Raw genomic sequence first — 25,758 nt, forward strand, 5'->3', positions numbered from 1 at the left:
GGAGAGGAAGAAACCAGAGAGACGGCAGAGGAAGTTGTAGTGGTGCTGAGCGTTACGGTCTCCGAGCTCAGCTGTTCCTGGTCATTGGCTGGAGCCCAGCCCACACAGGCCACGCTGGCTGCGCGTGGAGCCAAGGACTCGCGCGGAGGCAGGATGCTCCCCGCCGGCGAGATCGGCGAGGCGCCGGCAACCCCGGTGAGGGGGCCGTGGTGGCCCGGGGAAGGGACACTTGTGGCCCCAGGAGGTGGTACAGACCTCCCAGGGGAGAGTGTCTCGGTGAGGTTGTCCTGGGGGCCTGGGACGTGGTTGCCGTTGCCCGGGGGAGATGGCCCTAGCAACCCGGGTGAGGTGGAACACAAACCTCCCAGGGGAGGTAGTCCCAATGCGGGGGCTCTGGCGATCCCAGTGAGATGATACACATCTTTCTGGGGAGGTGGCCCTAGCGGCAGGCAGAGTAATTCTAGCTGTCCTGGAGAGGTGGCAGTGGTGGCCTGAGGGAGGTGAACCTTCTTGGAATCCATCAGATCGCCCTGGCCCTTCCGGAAGGCCCCAGGGGGAGGGGTCTGGGGCCTCGCAGTCCTCCAGTGGATGTCCTCTCGGTACCCTGTGTGAGTTCCACCTATCACTTAAGTCTTAACATGTTTGTCACACCTGTTCTCCTAGTGCTGCTCTGAAAATGGTGACCAAAGGAAGAACGTCGAGGAGAAAAGTAAGCAGACTCCAAATACCTTCGCCCTTTCTACCCAACCATCTCTCCAAAACTTGGCCCTCAAGGGTCTGCATCCGAGAAGGGTCTTAGCCTGTTATCTTTTAGATGAAGCATCTTTTTTTTCCTTTCTGTACAAGATTCTTGCATAGTATTTAATACTGATTATCGTCATACATATATTTTTGTCTTTCAAGATTGTAAAATATGGGATGATATGGAGAAGAGCACTTCCTGACCCCTCCCTAGTGCAGGGACTGGTGTGGTTACACTCAAGTCCTGCCCCTCATACTGGATTCAAAATAATTGGGACCTGCTTGCTATTTGATTGAAGCATCAACTTATTAAGCATTAGGAATTTGGAGGGGCTAATGGTCTAGGAGAGATGACCACCCCCTTAACTGGGTTCACAGCAGTCAAATGAGCTGTACTTTATCTTCAGTGAATTTGCAGTTAAAAGTTGACCTGGGAAGAGCACAAAGAATAAGTTGGTTCCTGGATCTTGAACTGGACAAGGCAGAGGGAAAAGGTCAATATTTTCATTTCCTGCCTAAGACTGGAGCGTATGCAAAGATGTGGACATTGGCATTTTACTTTAATGAGTTAAGCATGGCAGACTTGGAAATCAAGGATCTTCAGAGGCTTTTGAAGTGACATTTACTGGGAGGGGAAGGGGGAAAGCATGTAACAGCTGTTCCATAAGAGGGATTTTGGTTCATCTGACCATGACAAATAATCTGGGAATGAGTAGTGGTAGGAGAAAGGGTTCCCATGTTACCATATTGGCTTCAGGAGTTAGACTTGCCCTTAACATTGCCTCCTACTACAACCTGCCTCAGAAAGCTCTGAGTACTTCATAGCACTTGACAATCACAGCTGCCACAACTCAGTTCCTCTTCCTTAAAGGATTTGAGAGAACCTCAGATCATTGAATTAAACTCTTCCCTTTTCCACCTTTGCCCCATACAGTTGCCTGAGAAGTTGATGCCACTGAGCTGTAGACTTTGTCCTTGTCCCTCCTTTACTGGCTTGATCAACTTCTTTGCAATTAGAAGTGCTCTTTACAAAAAATAGAGGAAAAGAAAACATTAAATCTTCCCTAGATCACCAGTGTCTTTTGAAGAATGTCATTTGACTAAGAATGTACTATGCTGCATTTCAGTGGTTAAATCAAGAGTATAATTTTTTTTTAAGGGAAGATAACAATTGACTCCCCAAGCTACAGCAGCCTTAGCATTCACAAAACATTCCCTCTGCACATAGCCCTGCCTGTCTCCAGATACATGACCCAACTCACTTGTTTCATGTAAGATAAATTTAAAAAGACGGCATTGTGACTCTTGTACATAATAGTAGATGGATTCCTGTACTAATAAAGTTTGATGCAGACCAGCCAATTTGGATCATACTTGAAGGAGAAGAAAATAAGAATATTGTGTTGAGAGTCAGGAAACATGGATTTTAGTCAAAAAATTGACAACCATGGAAGAATCTCACTTTAGACTGTATAATTTAGTGGTTACATTAACCATTTTGAGTTTTTCCTAGTAACTTGTTTTCCCTCATATTTCCTTTTTTCTTTTTCCCTGTTTCTAAAATGGATATTTTTGTACAGTGGCATTTGAAGCTTTTAAAACTATTTTACTCTTACATAAGGAGGAGTTTTTACTCATTGGTCACCCTTTCAATTTTTTTTCAGTTACTTGAAATCTTTCAATACCATTTTTTTTTTCTTTTTAAAAAACATTTCAAAACCAGACTCCTCCTTTGGTGTTATTCTAGACTATACCATCTGGCTTCTTAAAAATTTTGAAAATATATTACTAATTTAATAACAGCTGCATCAATAAAATCAGATTTGACCTTTTCCCCCCACTAATAAAAGATTCTTAGGAAAAATGGCTATCTAGAAAAGTTTAATATCTGTTTGAAAGTGCATCGTCATGCCAATGTCTGTTGAAACCTGTGGTTACCAGGACAGAGTTTGGTAATTTTTCCTTCACTCTGAATTTCCTTAGCTCCTAAGCATTTTGTAGTAGTTGGTTGATAGATTGCTTTGTAGCTATTCATCTGGGTACTTAAGTGTGTGTGTGTGTATAAAATCTATAGTCATCCCTTGGTATCCATGGGGCATTGGTTCAGATCCCTGTGGATAACAATCCTGGATGCTCAAGTCCTTTTTATAAAATAGCACAGTATTTGTATATAACCTCCATGTATCCTCTGTATGCTTTAAATCATCTCTAGATTACTTATAATACCTAATGCTAATAATAATAATTGTACATAAGATGTAAATAGTTCCTGGAGCACGGCAAATTCATTTTGCTTTTTGGGACTTTCTGGTTTGTTTGTTTGTTTTTTAATTTGTGGTTGGTTGAATCCGTGATGTGGAATCCATGCATGTGGAGGGCTGACTGTGTATAAGTGTGTGTATATATATATATATATATTCATTGGTTATTTTGTGTGTGGGTGTATATCTACCCACATAAGTACTATATATATATAGTGTATATATATATATATACACACACACATATACACAAAAATGCCATATATAGATGGATAGTGTTTTCTTTAAATTATTAACTTTTAAAAGTGGCTATGTTGCCATGTATAGCTTTTGCATTTCCTTTAACTCCATAGCACTTAATGGTGTTGGATAATTGTTATTTTTTCCTTTTAGGTGACTTAAATATTGCAGCTCTTGCTGGAAATGAGCAAGTCTGTGAAGGTACAGATAATGGTGATCTCCCTTCCTATGTGTCTGCATTTATAGAAAAGGAAGTTGGAAATGACCTTAAATCTTTAAAGAAACTTGATAAACTCATAGAACAGATGACAGAAAGTAAAATGCAGTTAGAAGAACAGGCAAGTATTAAAACTCACTGAAACACTATCAGTAGTATACGCACTGTAATATAATGGGAACATAACCATTACTGTACAGGCAGTTTTTAAGATATAGATTGTGACAAATAGTCTAATCATTTAAAACTGCTTAATAGGTTTTAAGTACCTTCAATGTGCTAGGTGGTGTACAAATTATGTAAAAGACAGAGTTCCTACTGATGATGATTTTTGTCTAACATTTTAAGTAGCTTTTCATAGCATGACTTTCAAAGTGCTTTTACAAGTAAATAATTTTGTGGAGTACAAAAATATAACACCATCATTCTAATTTTTTTAATATATGCACACATAGGGAGAAAACATTAAAATAAGTGTAACATCATAATAATAGTTAATTTTTGTGTGTTTGGTTAACAGTTGATTTATTTTCTTTATATCTTTTTGTATTTTCAAGTTTTTTCTTTTTATAATAAACATATTACTTGAAATCATGTTTTAAAAATCCAATGAATGTAATCTTAAACCAAAAAATGAGTGGGTTCCTATGCTCAAAACAGTGTGTTTGTCAAAGATGAAGATTTGTATTGAGTAACTGCTTTAACTGGGTTAAGTAATCTCTGCGTGGGTAAGTTGGTGTGCTATTCTCAAGTCTTCCCAACCCCAGCACCTCAGGCCTCCCCATCTTCTGTCTTTCCACCACGTCTACTGCTAACCTCTTAAGTTTAGCCCAGCCCTTTCCTCCTTTTCCAAGAAAGTTGTGGGCTCTTGGAGGAGACCACACAGCTGAGTGGGTGGATGCTAGCCTGGATGTGTGGTCTTCAGCCCCACCTAGGGGGTCCTTTCATGGGAAGGTCGGTTCCCCTGTACTCCCCTCAGCTATTCTTCCACATTCTCTCTGAGACACCCACCACACCTCGCTGTCCTTTCCTTTTCCCAAACTGAAGACATTAAGGCCATCTAGCATGAATCTATTGAACAAGTCTACTCCACATTCCACAAACTTATTTGCTAAAATTTCTACTTCTTAATTCAGCAGAGGATCAAGCTAAGGCAGTCCTTATACCCCAGTTCCTACCTGCCCCCTCAGCATACAGACATACCCAGATCTTTTCCTTAAAACCTGAACAAAAACCCTCCCTTCATCTTTAGTGGGTATTAGGCCCTTTCTTTTACTGTTAGGTGTCTGCAAAAAGTTATCCTACTTTGTATCTAATATTCACTTCCGAATTGGCCATTTGCTCTTTGACCTGCTGTAATCAGGCTTGTGCCCTGATGACCATGGGAGCTTCTTCTGAAATCCCTAATTGAACCTCAAGTTCAGCATGTCCAAAACTGAAATTATCCATCTCTTAAGATGCTACCCTATCTTGGAAAATGGCACCACCAATCTGCCTGTCACTCAGGCCTGACACCTGGATTGCTCCTCATCACCCTCATTCTACCCCCATCACCCAGACGTCTGAGTTCTGCCTCCTTAATGTCTCTGCTCGCTCCCACCCCTGCTGCCACCACCTCAGTTCAGGGCTGCTGTCTCTTGCGCTTGATGGTAGTTTGCCCACCTGTTTTGTTCATACTGCCAGTAACTATCTTTGTTTTTTATTCCTTCCTGAAATTTTATTATATGTAAATAAGCAAATATATAAAACATATACAGTTAAAATCTTTGTGTATGCAAGCATATATCTACTTAAAATAATGCATAGCTCAACTTTTTCTTTTTAAAATTAATGTGATATACTACTTGTTTCTGATCATATCAGTATATATATGCATCTCCCTTTTTTTTTTTTCCCCTGTCCATCTCTCTGGGCCCAAAGGCCCAGTGACCCGGTGGCCCTGCAATCACCAATTCCCTAATCCTGGCTGCAAAAGGTCCTCAGGGCAGTGTTTCTAGACTTTCCCACCGTGACCCACAGAACAAAGTAGCTTTTACAATGGGAGCCAGCACATACATGGACACATGAGCACACATACATCTGTAACTGACCCTAAAGCTGCAGGGCCGTGCTTGCCCCTGCTGTTCACTGTGTACCCAGATGTCCCCAGTCCTATCCCTTCCCATCCTACCCAAGTTTTTAAAGTGCTTGTGGCCTTCTGGGGGTTGGCCAGGTGAGCAAGGGTTTCAACTCCTTTTGAGGCTAAAGCTCACCTTTGCTGGTCTTCACCTCTTCAGGCTTATTGGGTTGTCTCTACATCTCCCTTTTTTAATGGTTCTCTGGAATTCAAATATGGCTGTACACAATTTATTTAATTAGGCCATTATTGGTAGACCTTTGTACTATTCTCAGTTTTTACTATTACAAATAGTATGAGAATAAACATGATTATTTATCATATCATAAATCTAAGTTTCTAAATCATAAGTCCCACTGAATTATTACCTCAGAAACTCTTAATGACTTCCCCATGGCCTATTGGAAAAAGCCCGCATTCTTCTAATGCTTAAGATGCTACCTGTGACCTGGTCTCTCCATACCTGTCTAGGCTCATCTCTTCTCTCTGTGCTTCTTTGAACTGTATTCTGTGCCTTGCTCCCCTCTTTGCTGCTCTCTGATAATGACTGATCAGTTCCTTCAGCCTGAAATGCCCTTTCCTTCCAAACGTCCCTAAAAATTTCTACCCAGCCTGTAAAGTTCTGTGTGTAAGTCATGCAAGCACAGGTGCCTTGCACCTCAAAACGTTGCTCCTCAAAGTGTGGGAGCTCATTAGAAATACAGAATCTCAATCCCTACTTCAGACCTACTGAGTCCAAATTTGTATCATAGATCTCTAGGTGATTCTTCTGCACATTCAAGTTTGGGAAGCACTGCCTCAGTACAGCATTACACCTGACATCTCTGTTTCCTTGCACTAATCCCACTACTGAGTATTTGCTTACATCTCCCTTCCATACCAACTGAGCTGTGTCTTATTTATCTGTCAGCCTCAGCACAGGGCCTGGTATAGAGTAAGTGTCTATAATCAGCACTGATTAAATTGAAATTCCTCTATAATATTCGTATCATGTTGTACTGATGCCTGATATTTGTATATGCTTTTCCATCTGCTAGAAGAAAAATGCATTTAATAAATACCCTATCCAAAGGCATTACCTGGATATCATCTTACCCAGTCAATGGTTCTCAGCCTGGGCATAAATCAAAATCACCTGGGGAACTTTTGCAAAATATAGATACCCAGACTTTTTAGAATCAGAGCTTCATTTATTTTTGAAGGAAAAGAATTAGTAGATAAGCAGGTAAGTGTTCTCTGGCTAGATCCTCTGAAAGTACTGAGCTTCACCAAGGCAGCTCCAAAGATGTTTACTGGGAGCTAGTGGGGTAGTCCCTCCCCACATACCTCCACATAGAGCATTCATGTTCAGGTATGGTCAGCAGAGGATGCAGAAATCCAACTTGTCTTTAGAAGCCTAAGTGACAATTTTTAATTCTATTGGAACAAATATGTACTTTGAAGGTAACGAACTAGTAAAAACGGTTATGAGAATTTTATCTGATAGGCGCTGTTTTTTCGTTTTTGGTTTTTGGTGTGGTTAGGTACTTACAGTTTCATCAGAAATCCCTAAAAGAATTCAGAGTGCCTTAAAAAATGCAGAAGAATCAAAGCAATTCCTTTATCAGTCTCTGGAGCAAGAAACCCATCTCTCCAGTTCCATTAACAGCCATTTGCTGACTGCACAGCCCTGGATGGAAGATCTTGGGGCCATGATTAATCAAATCGAAGAGATTGAACGGCATCTTGCTTACCTTAAATGGATTTCACAAATTGAAGAGCTAAGGTAATAGGCTTCTTTGTTCTCATAATTATTATTTTCCTTTTCAGCTCTGTCTTAGAGAGTACATGCATGCCATTAAATAATTGAGTTAATTAAAGATTATAATAATGTGATTTTACCAGTTGTTATGAAAATAGCATTATGACAGTGATTCTTTTCCTTTATTGTGAATGAGCATAAACTTTTCAGGGAGCTTAATTTGCATTTGAAAGAAAATCCAAGTAAAAATTTTTAAGTCCTATAGGTCTATTGTGAACACATGATAAAAATGATTATAATGCCAAATTAATAAAGCAGTCATGTGTGCACACTGACCATGAGAACAGACCCCCAGAGAACCGGTGCCTTCACTGCAAAAATGGTGGATACGTTGACACCCAATGGGAAAAAAGAGTGTTTTCAATTATGAACATAGCTATAAAAGACAAAATCTGTTGGAAATCTTAGTAAGAATGATTAGAAAGGGAGAAGAAAGAAAAAGGAGAGAATGAAAAGTAGGTGAAGGCCTAAAAGGCTGACAGAAATAGAATAATGCAAACATGAGCTCACTGTGACTGTCGAGGCTTGAAGCAGTGACAGTGGAAAAGCGGCTTGTGGAGGAAGGAGGTGGGAAGATACTAGTGCACAGTTGGGCTGGGCAGGGCGGCAGTACACATTCCTGTTCCTAAGGACGGCGCTGGGCCCACGCAGGAACGTCACTGAAGCAGCACACCCAACCAGGGACAAGAGTCCCAGCAGGGCGGTCACCTTCCCCCACAGTGGCCGTGCCCAGTAGAATGCGCACAGCCTGCCTAGAGGCAGAGCGCTGACTCCTGATTTCATGCAGGGGAGACCCCTGAACCGAGATTAGTTATTTAAAAGATTACATTTTGTTCCTTATTCTGGCTTAAGATTTGCAATATTATTTTTATGGAAAGAAACATTTCATTTTTAAATGTTTTGTTTTATAGAGCCAAACATCCAAAATGGTAGTCAGGGACTGAATTAGTCCTGAAGACATGTTGTATTTGGCTTGTTTTAAAGACTTTGATTAATTGGTTTGATTTTGACATGGAATACTGTGTGTGTGTGTGTGTGTGTGTGTATTTTTTTTAAGTGAGGTATAGTCAGTTTACAATGTGTCAATTTCTGGTGCACAGCATAGTGATTCAGTCATACATGAACATACCTATATCCGCTTTCATATTCTTTTTCACCATAAGTTACATGGAACTCTTGATTTCTGGCTTCTCTAGAAAAATGTTAAGATTTGGCCACACTGGGTCCAGCGTGGCAGCACTTGGCTGGAGCCTTAGCATGGGGTATGTGCTTTTTAGTTTGCCCTAGTCCCCACTCACTTTCGTTTTTAAATTTACTTCCCCTATGAGCAAATGTGAGTTTGCTAACCTTGCTGTAAAGCTTACCTTAAATTTTATCTGCAACTTGGCTGACAGTAACTTGAAAGGTCTAGACTCTGAGGTGCTACCTCCTTCAGTTTCCTATAATCAAGTTCAGCTGGACAAAGTAGGTAAAAATTGAAGATGACCATATTTGACCTTACCAGATGCTACCCACATTCTTCCCTGGGATTAAGATACTAAAGACTTATGTCAAAGACAGATTTATTAGAAATGAGTGATGTCTGAGGGCGAGTGACACAGGAAAAGTCTATTCTATTGGGAGGAGTGGGAAGCGAAAGGTGGAAGGAGGTGTCCTAAACACAGGCCACTGTTTTTAGAAGGATGCTGAATTTGAGGACTCCAGGCTCCCAGATACTTGAGTGTCAGGTAAAAAGCCACTTCAAGGTGGCACTTCCTTCTTCCTTGGATGTAGCTTTATATAAAGCAGGAGGAAGAATTAGCTTTTCCATATTTGGAATTACTCTGGACAGTCTTTAAAGTCTGCTTTGCCTTGTTTTGCAGTGATAACATTCAGCAGTATCTGATGACCAATAATGTCCCAGAGGCAGCCTCTACTCTGGTGTCTATGGCAGAACTTGACATCAAGCTTCAGGAATCATCCTGTACTCATCTCCTTGGTTTCATGAGAGCCACTGTTAAATTCTGGCATAAAATTCTCAAGGACAAGCTTACAAGGCAAGAAGTTTATCCATATTTCATGGTAATTGCTTTCAGATGGATATTTGGTGCTCATTGTATTTTACTGTAATATGTGTGTCACTTTTCTGTTACAGTGATTTCGAGGAAATTTTAGCACAGCTTCATTGGCCATTCATTGCACCCCCTCAGTCTCAAACTGTCTGCACAAGTCGACCAGCCACCGCCCCTGAGATATACAGTAACCTGGAGACATTCTTTTGTCAACTCCTGAAGCTACAAACCTCGTATCTTTGTTGCAGTTAAAACTTACTAAAATTTCTTTTTTCTAGAGTAGATTTGTGTCCAGAGAGTAACGCTTTTTGAGAGTGGCCAAGAAGCCAGATGGGAGTACTGGGGAGTGGCAGACTGTGCTCCTTCAAAATAAATTGCACGTGGGTGGGAGTTCCATGAGGAGTTCTAAAATACATGATTGACCCAAGTTCACATCACACATAGGTCTCTTGCTTGGGACAATCAAAAAGATGGGCAATTGGAAAGAAACCTTAGTAACTTAGTTTTAATTTTTAAAATGATTACTTGAATGTGTTTCCTTATTATTCTTTATTTTAGGAAAGACAGATTAATTCTAATAACATTTTTACTGCAGTCATATGTAAAGTTAGATTACATATTATCTGTATTATAATTAGTTTTGCTTAATATCTTATATATCTGTTGGAAAAATAAGTATTGTGCGTATATACATACATTCATATATACATACGTGTCTGTGTGTACATATATATGCTTTCCTTTTTCCTTGACTCGACTATGTCAGAGATGAACTACTTACTGAGCCAAAACAACTTCCAGAAAAATACTCTCTTCCTGCGTCCCCTTCTGTCATCCTGCCCATCCAGATTATGCTGACTCCCCTTCAGAAGAGGTTCAGGTATCACTTCAGAGGGAACCGACAGACTAATGTTATAAGCAAGGTGTGCTTTGCTGATTCTTGTCCTTGTTATTAATAGTAAATGCTAAGGATTTCTATATTTTTGCTAGTTTAAGTTAAAATCTGATTCTATTCACATTTCTGGTTTTTTCCCTCAAGCACTAACTTCCTGTGTCACCGCCCTTTATGGATATACTCTGGGACTTGTGTTGGTTGCTGCAGGAATCAACTCACTCATTAGCATATCATCTGACCAGTTTCTCAAGTATCCCCCCCAGGTGTGCTGTCGCATTTGCTAGGGCACTTTTTACAACTGGACCCACATATGTGTCACTCCTTCAGGTTTATAAATATATCAGAAGGCAAAACAAGAGTCAAAAGATAGTAGAGCATTAGCTTCTGAATAGACGTGCTGATGCTACAATGATCTGTAGCTGTGCAAGAGCGAGCATGGGGCTAAGTGGTGGGAATGGCTTCGCGGGAATTATCACCAACATTTCAGTTGAGGGGCTACATCCATGTATATTGGGCATATTGTTGAGATTGTTTTCTTTAATATGACCTGAAAAACAATCACAGACATCTGTTTTCAGTGAAATTTGATTGAATTTGTTGTGAATTACAGCCTTGGGACCCGCAAGGGGCTGGATACTGTTCATCCTTGAGTTTTGCTACATCTCATGCAGTGCAAGTGGCAGAGGGTTTTAGTTAAGTGTTTTGAATTAGTGTTATTACATGCCAGATTATAACAGGCACTGTACATATCATATAAAAGTGAGTTATAGGCTTCATAGAATTTTAAAGGAATCAAGCAATAGACAGTTATGTTTGCATGGAAAGGAGTAGAGTAGCAATGGATTTCTGGTTCTTAAACCCAGCTTGCTCTTTTGTGCTTTGTGGGTCTCCTCCTTTTTGGGGTGGGGTGTTGGTGGAAAAAAGAGTAGAACCAATTAGTAAGCGGTAAGTGAGACTGAGCAATAAAACCTAAAGCTGTAGAGAGGCAGTAATAATTTGAGGTAAGAAAATTGTGACTTATGTTGGCTGCTTTTTAAAGTGTGGTTCCAAAGGCCCTAGTACTGTGACATCAAGCCTGAACTATGCAGCCCCTGAGATTAGAGACTGTGCCTTTTTCATTTCTGTGTTCCCAGCATCTAGCACACAACAGGGTTTTAAGTTTCTGAATTCCTGTCCAACAAAACTTGGAAGGTTTATAGAATCATCCCTAGGGACAATTTAAAAAGCTGCATACATTTCCTTTTCTATAATTATACTTGTTTTAAGGCCTGTGCATTTTTTATAATGCCAATTTTTTTTTCTTAATTTAGCTTTGGAAAAAAAAAGTCATGTTTAAAAATTATTTTGGAATCTTATTTCAAAAATACATGACTGGGACATTGTGCTTATACACCAGAAATTGATACCTTGTAACTGACTGTACTTCCATTAAAATAAATAAAATAAAATAAAGGAGAGAAAGCAAAAAATATAAAGGCCATCATTCTTTGTAGTACTTATATTTTACATATTTCTAAAGTGCTAGGTTTTAAATACATATTGCATTGTAAATTTATGAGTTTACAGACTTACACTACACTACTGGAATTTATTGGGAAACATCTGATTATTAAGCCTTGCATGAATTTGAAGTTCAGAGTAGAAATTATGCTCTTACACATAGGTATCTTCAACTGATTTTTCTAAGTACTTTGTGTATACAATGAAATAGAGACATTTAACTGTAGCTTTCTAGTTGGGATTACTTAAGAATTCAAACTGTTTTACCTCCTTCCTTAGCCTGAATGGTACTTGGCTCAGGTGCTTATGTGGATTGGGAACCACACTCAGTTTCTGGATGAGAAGATTCAGCCAATATTAGACAAAGCAGGCTCTTCAGTAAATGCAAGGGTAAGTGACTCAGTCCTCAGCATTTCAGTTTTAGAATTGTAGGTGTCCATGAATAACTTGTCATTTTCATTACCTTATGCTTCTGTATTTTTTTAGCTTGAATTTTCTCGGGGCCTTATGATGCTGGTCCTTGAGAAGTTAGCTGCTGATATTCCTTGTCTGCTGTATGACGACAATCTCTTCTGTCATTTGGTGGATGAGGTGCTTCTGTTTGAAAGAGAGCTACACAGTGTCCATGGCTATCCTGGCACCTTTGCTAATTGTATGCATATTCTATCAGAGGAGACCTGTTTTCAGAGATGGTTAACTGTGGAGAGAAAATGTAAGTGCGCACATGGCCGTGGGGTGGAGAGAGGTCTCCTTTTGTGTCTGTGAGTTTTTGGTGTTTTTCTCCTTCAGTTCTGGGTAGAAACTAGAGCCATCTAAATTTTTCTTGGTTAGAGTTTACCGAGTTGCTTTCAGAGATCATTTTCTTTTCTTTTCTTCCCGTGAAATTTTGGTTTTTCCCAGAATTACACTCCACCTTTCTAGGGTAGAACATTCAAGCCAGTACAGTATATAGGTTATATAGGTAACTGTTTTACAGATTTTACGTATAGTATTTCTGCTCTTGGTAGAATCATTTTGGATGTGGCTTATCTAATCAGTATAACTATTTTGAAGATTTTGGGTAGGTGTGGAAGGGAGAAGTAAAATATTTTATTTAACCCTAAAATACAGCATGTTAAATACAGTGCAACTAGTAAGAGGTTGTAGTTTTTTTTTAATAGAAAAGTTATCATTCCTAAGAAATTATGAGTTGAAAAATTAGGAATGACTACTTGTTTAACATAATCCTTCTTCCTGTATATCAGTTGCTCTTCAAAAAATGGACTCAATGCTCTCATCAGAAGCTGCCTGGATATCCCAATATAAGGATATCACTGATGTGGATGAGATGAAAGTTCCAGACTGTGCAGAAACTTTTATGACACTACTCTTGGTTATAACTGGTAAGTATTGTCTTTTAAGATATAACTTTGTTTTAAAAGTACTGACTCTTCACATGGTACTTTTCAACAAAATTATTATATAGTGGTTATTATAATATCTTCAAGTTCACTTTCTATTTTGGCAGAACTCTAGCGCAGTATTCTGGCTTTTGGATTTTTAATAATTTAAGTAAGATCTTAAATATTGGTTTACACGAGGGGAAAATTCCTGCATCGTTACATAAAAACAAGTAAGAATTTAATTTTTTACCTGAATTCTCTTGCCTTTCAACTTTTTAAACTGTCTTCAGTAAACGGTGATGGATAAATTTTGAATTATTATTTTCTTCAATTTGACACATCAAAGAGTGTAGAATAGTATAATAATAATGTAACTTTAATGATTGGAATAGTAATAGGAACTCTTCTTATGATGCAGGAATGTTCTGGCTGGAGGGTGGCCCAGCGGCCTGTAGCCCTGGTTGGTCGGCAGCCATCCATGTTGCCCCAGGGCACTGCAGGCCTGCTGGTTCTCCAGGTGACACTGAGCCCGCGTTGCCACTATCCCCCTCTGTCTTGTCCATTTCATGGGCCTTTATAGTAACCTGGAGGGGTGTTAATTCCAGCCCAGTTAGTAAATAATTTTATATTCTTAACTGTAATAAAGATATGAAAAACACTGAAATACAAAAAGATTTAGCAAAACTGATTTAAAAAAAACCAAACTTTTTATTAGGGAAATTTTCTAACATATACAAAAGTAGAATAACGAACCCTCAGGTATCTGTTACTAAAGTTTAAAACTATCACTTTCCTATTATATATTTTTCTCCCCCCAAAAATACAGGTAATATTTTCTTGAAGTATTTTAAAAAACATTTCAGACATCTTATCATTTCCCCTTTAATTCCTTAAGTATGTCTCTTTTTTAACCTATCCTAGTTCCTCCTTCCTTTTTAAAGTCATTTATTTGTTGAAGAAATGGAATAATTTTTGTGTGTAATTTTCTCAAATGCCTTTTAAAAAAACTGAGGCATAACTTACAGTGAGATACAGAGATCTTAAGTATACAGATCAATGAGTTTTGAGAAATACCTGTACTTGTGAAACACATGTCCTTAGAGAGTTTAGAAATAGATCCATACTTGAATGGTCAATTGCTTTTTTTTTCATTTATATATATATATTTTTATTGAAGTATAGTCTCTACAATGTTGTGTCAATTTCTGGTGTACAGCATAACGCTTCAGTCATACATGAACATACATATATTCATTTTCATATTCTTTTTCACCATAAGTTACTGCAAGGTATTGAATATAGTTCCCTGTGCTATACAGTATGAACTCGTTGTTTATCTTTTATATATATTAGTTATTATCTGTAAATCTTGGTAACCATGTTTGTTTTCTATGTCTATGAGTCTGTTTCTGTTTTGTAAATAAGTTCACTTCTTTTTTTTGTTTTTTAGATTCCACATATAAGTGATATCATATGGTATTTTTCTTTCTCTTTCTGGCTTACTTCACTTAGAATGACAACCTCCAGGTCCATCCATGTTGCTGCAAATGGCATTATTGTTTTACTTTTTATGGCTGAGCAGTACTCCATTGTATATATATACCATATCTTCTTTATCCAGTCATCTGTCAATGGACATTAGGTTGTTTCCATGTCTTGGCTGTTGTAAACAGTGCTGCTATGAACATTGGGGTGCATGTGGTCAATTGATTTTTGACAGAGGCACCAAAACCAGTCAATAGGAAAAACCTGTAACTACGTCATGGACGGTACCATAAACCTTCATATGTCTTGTTAACTTTCTCCACAGACAGGTATAAACATCTTCCCACTGCTTCCAGAAAGCTGCAGTTCCTGGAGTTACAGAAGGACTTGGTAGATGATTTTAGGATACGATTAACTCAGGTGATGAAAGAAGAGACTAGAGCTTCCCTTGGCTTTCGATACTGTGCAATTCTTAATGCTGTGAACTATATCTCAACAGTACTCGCAGATTGGGCTGACAATGTTGTAAGTTAATCTTTTATATTAAGTAATATATTAGTAATTTGAACAATTTTACCTTTTGAAATGTTGAATCTGTATCAGGTAGAAATACACACATTAGGCAGAATCACAATTGGGCCAAACTTAGGAGGTGTGATTAAAGTACATGTTTTTCTCATTCAAGTCTCAAATGGTTAAATAATCCTGGTATTTTAATCACTGGAAAAGAAAGCCATCCTTTCATGAAACTGTTGTTTATAAAGTGAACCTTTTTCCTCTTTAGACTTTGTACTTGGGAAATATCATGTATGATAATTGTCATCTCAGAAAAAGCTAAGATTGCATAATGGTCTCAAAATCAATAAAATTTAGGGCTTAAATATCTCATACATTAAAAAGTATTTAATATTTTATTTATTTTACTTTCAGACATATTTAAAAGTAAACAGAACAGTAAATGAACCCCCATGTGCCTGTCACCCAGCTTCTTGTACCAGTTTTGTTTCATTTAAACCTTTCCTCTGCTCCGCCATGCTTGATTATTTTGAAGTGTATCCCAGCTATATTTTCATGATAAATATTTCCATATTCTTATCTCTAAAAGAATCCCTTTTTTAAGAACATAATACTGTTATCATATCCACAAAAAATTAACTAATTTCTTACACTGAAATACATATTCTAAATAAATCTAAAAATCAAAATCTTGGCTTCAGTTAACAAGTACAGTGTAAGGCCTTTTACCTCCAAGGATTTTACTTATCCTTCCTTTCTCCATGCAGATACCATGTGCTGACAGATTTGATCTGCATAAATATAATTATCAACTAGTAATTTATTTTTACTCTTTTTATTAATCCAAATATATTGGTGATCAAGGCTTTTGGTAACCAGATTTTCCAATATGTACCTCCAGCTAAAAGAAGAAACTTAGCCTTTATAGCCTTGATGTAAATAGATTAATTCCTGTAAATGTTTTAGATAGTAAAGTGATCTCAAGAGAGCCTCCAGGACCTCCTTCTTTGACAGGGTGCCCTGAGGTTAGGAACCACTGTTCTAAGATCATCTGTGGATCATCAGCTTAGGTTGTTACCAACATGTCCCATGCAGTATATTTCATGACAGAAAGCATTAACACAGGATTAAGGTGACCGTAAAACAGTGAAATATACATTAAATGGTGAAAAAACTATACTGAGGCTAATGAATATGAAGATATACTATAAATGTAAAGTGTTATGTATATAATTGTGTCATTAAGTGAAAATAGGAAAATAACAAAACAACTATAATTTTAACTAAACATTTAAAAATACCACTTTTAAAATGTGATAAAGTGGGAATGGAAAAATTGCAGTGTTAAATAATTAGAAAGATTGATTAACTGGAGATAAGTTCACAATATAGAAAGGAAAACAATTTTCGAGTATGTCCAGATGAGTCACAAATATGGATAAAGGTAAATTAAGATTTCTGTATGTTGTCAAATCTTAATAAAACATAAAATAAAACCAGAAATGAAATATAGTCAAACATAGGCATTTAAAAATAATTGATGCCTGGGTTAGGGAGGAAGGCTAGAAAACATGACAAGGATATATTTTAAGTTATGAATTTGTGACAAAAAATTGTAATATACTGCTAACGCATTATATAGAAGAAAATGAATTCCTTTACTGTGAAAGAAATAACAAAAAAAAAGTCTTTGTCTTAAATCCACGTACTAAGCCCCCCAAATAGGAAACAAGAATAAACATACTAATAACAGATATAAACAAGATAAATATCTGATAAACACAATCTTAGTTTATACTACTCTGGACCTTGGCTGGGACTCAGTATATTTAAAGCCTTTTTCTACACAAGTGTTAACTGAAATCTTTGTGCATGATATTCCGCTGAGCAAGGAAAATAAGACAAAATAATTACTTCATAAAATGAATATAATGCGGCGTGTAATGATCAATAGATTTATTTTTATAAAGTCACTGATCAGAATACATTCATTCATTACGTACTTTCATATGTCGTGTTACTAATTTTATTAAGTGCTTTTTTATTCACTCAACCCTCAAACTACTCCATTTTCTGCTAATATTTTTCATGAAACAAAATGTCATTCTTGACTTAGGCCAGATGAGAATCATTTGGGGCCACATTTTTAGCTTCAGCTAAATGTTTGTAGAATATCATTAACTACTTTAGGGCTGTAGTCTGTTAACAAAGATGAATTTGCCACCATCCCTATCCTTAGAAAATTTATAATCTGATGCTGAATTAACTGAGTCCTTCTGTCAGCAGAGAAATAAGCAAATTTTAGAGTTGATTCTTCAAATCATGAGTGAATTCTAACATTTTAATTCCTTTAACTCGTATCTGCTATGTTTACTACAACTCTCAATCTATGTCTAGGAAAAATGAGTACTTAAAGAAGTTAGCCACCAGGGGAATGCAAATCAAAACCACAATGGGATACCACTTCATACAAACTAAGATAGCTATAATAAAAAAGACATGACAACGTTTATTAGCACGACGTGGAGAAATCTGAACCCTCACACACAGCTGACAGGAATGTAAAATGGCACAGTTGCTGTGGAAAACAGTCTGGCAGATCCCCAAATAGTTAAACATAGAATTACCATACGATCCTGCAATTCTACTCCTGGGTGTATACTGAAGAGAAATGAAAACACATGTCTGCACAAAAACTTGTACACAAATGTTCACAGCAGTATTATTCATAGTAGACAAAAAGTGGAAAGAACCCAGATGTCCGTCAGCTGAAAACATGGATATACATGTAACAGAGTACCATTTGGCAATAAAAAGAAATGAAGTACTGATACATGTTACAACATGGATGAACCCTGAAAACATTATACCAAGAGAAAGATGCAGGTCACAAAGACCCACAGATTTTGTATGATTCCATTTATATGAAATGTTCAGAATAGGCAAACCCATAGAGACAAATAGTGGTTGCCTAGGGATGGGGGATTGAGGAGGGGATTGCTAAGGGGAGTGGGAGATGATGGCTAAGAGTGTGGGATTTCTTTTTGGAATAATGAAAACATTCTTCAAATTGACTGTGGTAATAGATGCACAACTCAATGTACTAATAAAAGCCACTGAATTGTATACTTTAAATGAGTGAACTGTATGGTATATGAGTTATATTTCAAGCTGTTAAAAAAGAAGTATCTTAATAAATATGTTAACACATTTCTGCTTTCAGTTCTTTCTACAACTTCAACAGGCAGCCCTGGAAGTCTTTGCAGAGAATAACACTCTCAGTAAACTGCAGCTGGGACAACTGGCCTCTATGGAGAGCTCTGTCTTTGATGACATGATTAACCTGTTAGAGCGTTTAAAGCATGACATGTTGACCCGGCAAGTAGATCATGTTTTTAGAGAAGTTAAAGATGCTGCAAAATTGTATAAAAAAGAAAGGTAAGTCCTCTGTATTTTCTTGTAAGTTGACTCTCAACTCCAGTTTGGTAAAAATTAAAGAGATGAAACATACAGTCAGATTTCCAAGGTGTCTAGATAGCACAGAGTTTGGCCCTTTGCAACTCCAAACGTACAAATGTTTTTGATGGAAATCTTCCTAAAATATATTCAGACATTCTTACTCAGAATGAACTGATCATAACTTAACCTTCAGAGGTGTCTGTAAATACAGATTGCTGGTGTATGGAATGGGGTTGAATGGCCTAGCCTGTCCCCATTGACAAAGCAAGGTTTTCCTGCAGCACCTGGGCGGTTGCCTTGTGGTGGAGCCCATCAGGGTCCCCTGGGGGTGTCCTTATTACCCCCCCCCCAACCCTGTGAGCTCCTTGAGAGCAGGCAGGTCGATCTGTCTTGGGACAGTCCTGTCACACAGAGTACTTATTAGCAGTTTGGAAGTGTTATTAGTCCCTGTTATTTTGCTGAAAATTAGAGCATAAAATTAGCTGATATCTTAAATGCTAATGCATTTTACATTTTAACTGTTTTATATCAGTAAGTCATTAAAATCGGAGGTTTTTTAAAAATTATCATCTTCATTAAATAAAAGAGTATTTAATTGAGAACTAGAGTATTTTTTTATTTATTTACATTTATTTTCCAAGAGAGCTTTTCACATTGGGCTGTACATTTTCTCTCCTCCAAAATGCCCCAGAACAGTGCACTGCCCCCACTTTAATATGATTTGTTAAATCTTTAAAAATAGAGTGATGAAAAATGTCAAAATAAGCGTTAATGTGCAGTGCCGGTTTTGTTTTCCAGGTGGTTGTCCCTGCCGTCTCAGGCAGAGCAGGCGGTGATGTCCCTGTCCAGCGCGGCTTGCCCATTCCTGCTCACTTTACGCGACCGTCTACTTCAGCTGGAGCAGCAGCTTTGCTTCTCCTTATTTAAAGTTTTCTGGCAAATGCTTGTGGAGAAACTGGATATATACATCTACCAAGAAGTAAGGAGTGGACTGTATCTGGGGCTGTGATGATAAAGGCAGCTGCTGTATGAATTGTCCTTTGTTTCAGATAATTCTTGCCAATCACTTCAATGAAGGAGGAGCGGCTCAGCTGCAGTTCGATATGACTCGGAATCTTTTCCCTTTGTTTTCCCATTATTGCAAGAGGCCAGAGAATTATTTTAAACAGTAAGCTCAGTTTTTAACAATTCATTCTAATGTATCAGATTGTTAGAGGAGGTTGATTCCTTTTTTTTTTAAACAACTTTAGGGTTCCAGTGATGTAAAAATATATATAGCATCAATTAACAATTTAAAATATTCGTGTACCAGTAATACAAGGTGTGACCTATGACCCCCCAAAATTGACCAGAACTGGATATAAATTATATGTTGGGCTGTGTTTTCTAAAATTTGGTTTAATGTTCCTATTTACTTATTACTGGGAAGTAAATAGAAAATGAAGCTAATGCAGTTCCACTGGATAACAGGCCAGGCCTGAAGAAAATTTGTTTTCTTAAACATCTGATATTAATGTTGGTTCTAAGTGTAGCTATAAATGTATGTTAGAAGTATTTTTAGAAATTGTTGATGTAAAATTTCAATTATTTAGGTTTCTGAGATTATAAAGTATTCCTTTTAAATATAAAATGAAAGGGTTTTTTTGCTCATTTCAGTAAGGTATCTATTTGTGCTTTTTTGTTTTAGTGTTCTACCTATCCTTAATTTTCTCTTTTCCCATATCCTAATCTACCTAAAGTCTTAGCTACATTTAATAGACTGTTAGTATCAAGTATATTTTGGGAAGTTATGGTTACGTATTGAAAACAACAATCCTGTTACCTTACAGTAAGTCGTCTAATGAAATATAAACTCTGTACATATACAGAGTTTACTGTACATATACAGTCAAAACACCTTAAAAGAGCCAAATAGTTAATCCATAAATAGTTTTTATAAAGGGCATATGCTGTTAGATTTTCAGAATGAAATTGTTATAGGATAATACAGATGATTTACATAATGGAGATCTCATTTCCCTTCTGCTTTTTTTTTTTTAAACAGTGTAAAAGAAGCCTGTATTGTTTTGAATTTGAATATTGGTTCTGCCTTACTTCTGAAGGATGTCTTGCAGTCAACTTCGGGGCAACCTCCTGCCACAGCGGCATTAAATGAAGTTGGAATTTACAAACTGGCTCAACAAGATGTTGAGATTCTACTTAATTTGAGAACAAACTGGCCTAACACTGGAAAATAAAGTGTCTTTTTTTGTTGTTTTGGGGTTTTTGGGTTTTTATTTGTTTGTTTGTTTTTAACAAAGAGAAAGCCAGTTGGATTTCAAGTTATATGATCAAGTTCTCAAATAATGAAACTGGACAAATGAAAACTTTATACAATCATTTATTATCTTGGACTTACAGTGTTATTAAAATGCTGACCATATTTCCTGAGTCCTCTTGTTCCTAAGAAAACAAATACAAAAAGGTCAGAAACCATGAAAACTCAGATATTCAAATATAAATGATGAATGTCTGTTGACTAACATACAAGAGCAGAGATAATATATTACAACTGACTTTTAATTTCCTATGCCAATTAAGGGAGACTGTTGTAGATAATCTAAAACAGCAAATAAATTTTTAAAAAATCACTTTAAAATGTATGTTTATAATTGAAGTTCCTATAGTTCAGAAATTCATTGTATTTCCCATAAGAAAACACATTATGAGATGGTAACTGAAATAGGATTGCGCTCATTTTCCACAAATGAACTTCCATTTAGAATACTTCCTAGTTCCACTCCATGTGACAATGGACAACCTTTGCTTTGTGGATCAAACATTTCAGGTAGAGCACCGTGCTTCAATCTTTCCCTGGGGTAGGGAATGTAATTAAATTTTCCGTTGAATATTTATATAACTAATGATGAGATGAGAATCTTAAACTTTCTTTTTTCTTCTTAACTTTTCCTTGACCTTGGACTGTGTTATATAAAACTTTTTAACAAACTGAGCTAGATGAGCTAGAGGCTGCTACAGCTATCAAATTTTATTACAGTGTTTTTTTTTCTGACAGCATTTAGTTAGTACTTTTCATGCTGTAATACTTCAAAATTTTCAGGCTGGCATGCTATGTAAACTACTAATAAACATTTACTTTGTGAGAAGTCATTTTGAGGAGGTATTTTGAGAGAAATTTTATTAATCTATATTTTATACAAAGATTTTCCAACTAATGTATTGAGCTGAAAGCTTTTCTGTTAGTTCTTCTAGCAGACTGGGGCTTCTCTACCTCACTCTTTGAGAACTGCTGGGGTTTCCCATTGAGAAAAGAATGCAGGTGCCTCTAGCTCTTCCTAACTCCAGCATCTTCGCCTTTCCCGCCATCCAGACTTAGAGACTACTGTCAGCCTTCTCTGTCCTCATTTTCTAGTCAGCTGAAAGTTTCAGGGAATGAAATGTTTCTATCACAAGGTAGGAAGCTCTGTTTTTAAAATACATTAATTGTACTTAGAAATCATGCCACGTTATTTAAATACCAGTCATTTAAAAATAAACTTACACTTCACGCCGGAATTTTTCCAAAGTTATTCCATGTCCATCATCTTTTAAAACTTCATCTGCAGTACACAGACCCAGAGTTTTCAGGGCTATGGGAGTCAGAATAAGAAGGAAGGAAAATTTACAACATGAGAATTTGTTTCAGCTAGACAAAGTTATGGAATGACCATGAACCATTAGCTCAATCTGTAGAAGATACTGACCTTCTTTATACTGGATAAATGATATGATGCCTTTATTCGAGGAATCCATCATCTCAAACATAGCCACAATGTTAGAGTTATCCATAAAGAAAGGGAAGGCCACGCCTGTTAGTTTGGCAATTCTCAGCTGTTCCAATATAGATATTAAATACTCTCTTGGTTTTTCTGTAAAAGAATGGTTCCAGTTCTTTCTGATTTGAAATTAAAAAAAGTCACATGTGGAAATAGTCATGTAACGATTATTAAATATGTTTGAAGTACTACACTAGGTACTGGGAATATAGGCATTGCTTGCAGGAAAGTCAAGACATTGGACAATTAAGTAATAACACACAAAAGTACTCTACTCCAGATGACTGAATAAAAATGTCCAGAGATTGGACCTGCACATTTTTTAAAAAAGCTCCTTAGGTGACTCCAATTTACAGACAGTTGAAAACTCCTCAAAAGGAACAGCATGATGCAGGAAAGGTCAACTAAAAGAAGGGAAAAATATATAGACTTAAAAGAACAAACACTTAGATTAATACAGTCCTCCAATAAGGAAGCATAAATGTTCATTTCTAACATAAAGGCAGCATTTTGGATAAATAGGCTATCATCTTTCATTGAAGGAATGTGAAAAATGAAATACCAAGATCAATCCACTTTCCAGAAGTAATGCAGGTTAGTTACGATAATAAAAGAAGCAAAAAGAAGTAAAGTGGTATGGCTTAGATGGTGAGTGCCACATCTGCTCCATCACTGTACTTTAATCCCAGGATTTACATATATATATTATTTTAAAAACTTACGTCACTGAGAATTTCATACACATATAAAAGCAGACAGAAAAGTATAATGAACTCATCACCAACTTCAACTGTGGCCGGTCTTATTTCACCATAATCTCACCTAGTTCCCCTCTTCCTGTATTATTTTGAAGTAAATCACAGCATCATATTTCATTAATGAATGTTTGAATGTGCATCACTAAAAGATAAGGACCCTCTTTCTCTTTTTTGTTGAGGTATAGTTGTCATGTAACATTGTGTTAGCTTAAGGCGTATGACATTTTGGTTTGTGCTAGCCAATATTTCTATCACATCACAAATGATTATTGCTTTTTTGTGATGGGAACAATTAAGATCTAGTGTCTTAGCAAGGTTGATGTTTACAACACAGCATGGTTCTCTGTAATCACTATGCTGTGCATTAGAGCTCTAGGACTTAGTTATCTGCTAGTTGCAAATTTGTATCCTTAAACAACATCTTTCCTATCCCCCGCCCCCCAGCATCTGGTAACCACCATTCTAACTGATTTTATGAGTTTGGCTTTTTAAGATTCCATATGTAAGTGACAGCATACAGTATTTGACTTATTTCACTTAGCACAATGTCCTCAAGGTCCACCCATGACAGCCAGTCTAACAGGTGTGAGTTAATAGCTCACTGTGGTTTTAATTTTCATTTCCCGATGATTCGTGATATAGAGCACCTTTTCATGTACCTGTTGGCCATTTGGATGTCTTCTTAGGAAAAATGTCTTATTTAGTTCCTCTGCCCATTTTTACTCATTGGTTTTTTATTGTTGTTATTGAGATATGAGTTCTTCACATATTTTGGATATTAGCCCCTTATCATATATATGATTTGCAAATATTTTCTCCCATTCCATAGGTTGCCTTTTCATTTTGTTGACTGCTTCTTTTGCTGTGCAGAAGTTTCAAAGTTTAATTTAATCTCACTTGTTAATATTTGCTTTTATTGTTTGTGTTTTTGGTGTCATATCCAAAAATAACTGCCAAGACCAATGTCATGGAGCTTCTTTCCTATGTTTTATTCTAGGAATTTTACAGTATCAGGTTTTATGTTTAAGTCTTTGATCCATTTTGAGTTAGTTTTTGTGAATGGTGTTAGGCAGGGGTCCAATTTCATTTTTCTGCATTTGGTTATTCAGTTTTCTCAATACCATTTGTTGAAGAGGGAATTCTGTTTTCATGTTACCACAATACGATTCTCTTGATGTAATTAACATATCTAACAAAATTCTTAATATTATCAAATAGCCAGGCATTATTCAATCTTCCAGTTGTCTCACAAATGTTGTCAATTGTAAACACTCTTTAAAAATCAATAATCAAATAGAGTTCACACATTGTAACAGGTTATGTTTTGAAATCTCTCTTGATATAAGTTTCTCTTCAATTTATTTCACTCCTTGGAATAATGTGTTGAAACTAGAAGCAGACAGACTTTTTTTTAATCTAACATAGTGTATTTTTGTGCAATTTTAAATACACTACAGCAGCAAATAGTTCCTAACGCAATCACATCATGTATGTAGTTTTCTGTCATTTCTTCCTGTACTACATATAAAAGTCAGAAAAACGGCCTAGTTTGAATTTCAGCTCACTACATTTCTTTTTAAGGCTAGAATACGTAAATAATGCTAATGAAAGTTGGTATGTTACTTTGATGAAATTTATTGCTGTATTGCCTTCAGATTACATGAAGTGCTATAATGTTTAAATTTGCATTCTATAATTTACACTCCACCTGCTTCTAAAAATGTTTTGAACATGCTTACAACAGAAATATATATAATAAAGATACAGACTTTTTAAAATATGAAGGGAAGAGCCAAATGTACTAACCACTTAAGTTGCATAAATGTCAGCTGATAATGACAATCAGTTCTTCAAGGGAGATAAACTTCGAGTATAATGTCTCAATACTAATAGCTAATATTTATTGAGCCCTTACTACGTGCCTGGTACTATGCTAAGCATTTTCTATGGATTACTTCATTTACTTCTCACAACAGTCACTTGCTCAAGGCCACACAGCCAGAGTGAACCTAGGCAATGTACTTCTAAGCTTGCAGACATGACCGATCACACTCTACTAACTCAACATGAGAAGCATCAGCAAACCCAAATCTAGTCAGTCATGATGATCCTAGTCTTTTTCCTCAAAAGCGCTCAAATTCATCTTACCCGCACCACTACCACAGCAGTATCTCTCACCTCAGTTACTACAAGTGCATCCTTTAAAAAAAAATTCTAATTTATTTAAAGTCACCCCCTAAAAATGTATACTCCCTCCTTCCACAGCACAGAGTTGTCACTGGGAATGACTGCCCAGCCAGGGGCTCTATTTCCCAGTAAACCCCAGGTAAGGCCAGATTTTCCTGCCAAAGGACTTCAGATTACGGCAGATTTTACTGTTAAATGAGTTATGAAAATCTGTTGGTTTTTAGAGCTTTTAGAATTTGGGGATCAAAGATGTGGGATTGTGGAAGTGTTCCCACTACAGTAACAGCCCGACCACACCGTCAAGTGTTACGTTCCATAACCCTGTTACAATTCC

General features: G+C 36.9%; 2 protein-coding genes across 4 annotated transcripts in view; one reads left to right on the plus strand and one right to left on the minus strand.

Annotated features, from left to right (window-relative positions):
- Positions 1-21,086, plus strand: RINT1 (RAD50 interactor 1). Of its 3 annotated transcripts, none has more exons than XM_010946689.3 (15): positions 1-195; positions 664-709; positions 3,396-3,580; positions 7,099-7,340; positions 9,239-9,412; positions 9,511-9,660; positions 10,194-10,350; positions 12,102-12,212; positions 12,309-12,534; positions 13,067-13,204; positions 15,015-15,214; positions 18,429-18,643; positions 19,463-19,643; positions 19,714-19,832; positions 20,709-21,086. In XM_010946689.3, exons 1-15 carry the CDS (start codon positions 154-156, stop codon positions 20,899-20,901), a joined length of 2,379 nt encoding a protein of 792 aa, XP_010944991.2. In that variant the 5' UTR covers positions 1-153; the 3' UTR covers positions 20,902-21,086. The 3 variants fall into 3 exon arrangements, with proteins under 3 accessions (XP_010944991.2, XP_074223739.1, XP_074223740.1); XM_074367638.1 differs by having other exon boundaries at positions 105-195; positions 3,396-3,443; XM_074367639.1 differs by lacking the exons at positions 1-195; positions 664-709; positions 3,396-3,580; positions 7,099-7,340; positions 9,239-9,412 and having other exon boundaries at positions 9,521-9,660; positions 10,196-10,350.
- The window catches only part of EFCAB10 (EF-hand calcium binding domain 10), an 11,270-nt gene continuing 6,540 nt past the window's right edge, over positions 21,029-25,758 (minus strand). The window contains exons 2-4 of the mRNA XM_010946690.3: positions 22,408-22,572; positions 22,206-22,293; positions 21,029-21,106 (exon numbers count right to left, since the gene is read on the minus strand). Coding sequence (XP_010944992.1) covers positions 21,070-21,106; positions 22,206-22,293; positions 22,408-22,572 — 290 coding nt within the window. The 3' untranslated portion in view covers positions 21,029-21,069. The remainder of the gene's footprint in view (positions 21,107-22,205; positions 22,294-22,407; positions 22,573-25,758) is intronic.

The sequence above is a fragment of the Camelus bactrianus genome, chromosome 7, assembly GCF_048773025.1.
Source record: "Camelus bactrianus isolate YW-2024 breed Bactrian camel chromosome 7, ASM4877302v1, whole genome shotgun sequence".
NCBI lineage: Eukaryota > Metazoa > Chordata > Mammalia > Artiodactyla > Camelidae > Camelus > Camelus bactrianus.

Excerpts from the sequence above, each read along its gene's own strand:
- RINT1 (XM_010946689.3), top strand. The coding sequence starts at position 154 with ATGCTCCCCGCCGGCGAGATCGGCGAGGCGCCGGCAACCCCG. Across the intron at positions 710-3,395 it reads GAAGAACGTCGAGGAGAAAA|GTGACTTAAATATTGCAGCT; the intron begins GTAAGCAGACTC and ends TTTTCCTTTTAG. Across the intron at positions 12,535-13,066 it reads GTTAACTGTGGAGAGAAAAT|TTGCTCTTCAAAAAATGGAC; the intron begins GTAAGTGCGCAC and ends CCTGTATATCAG.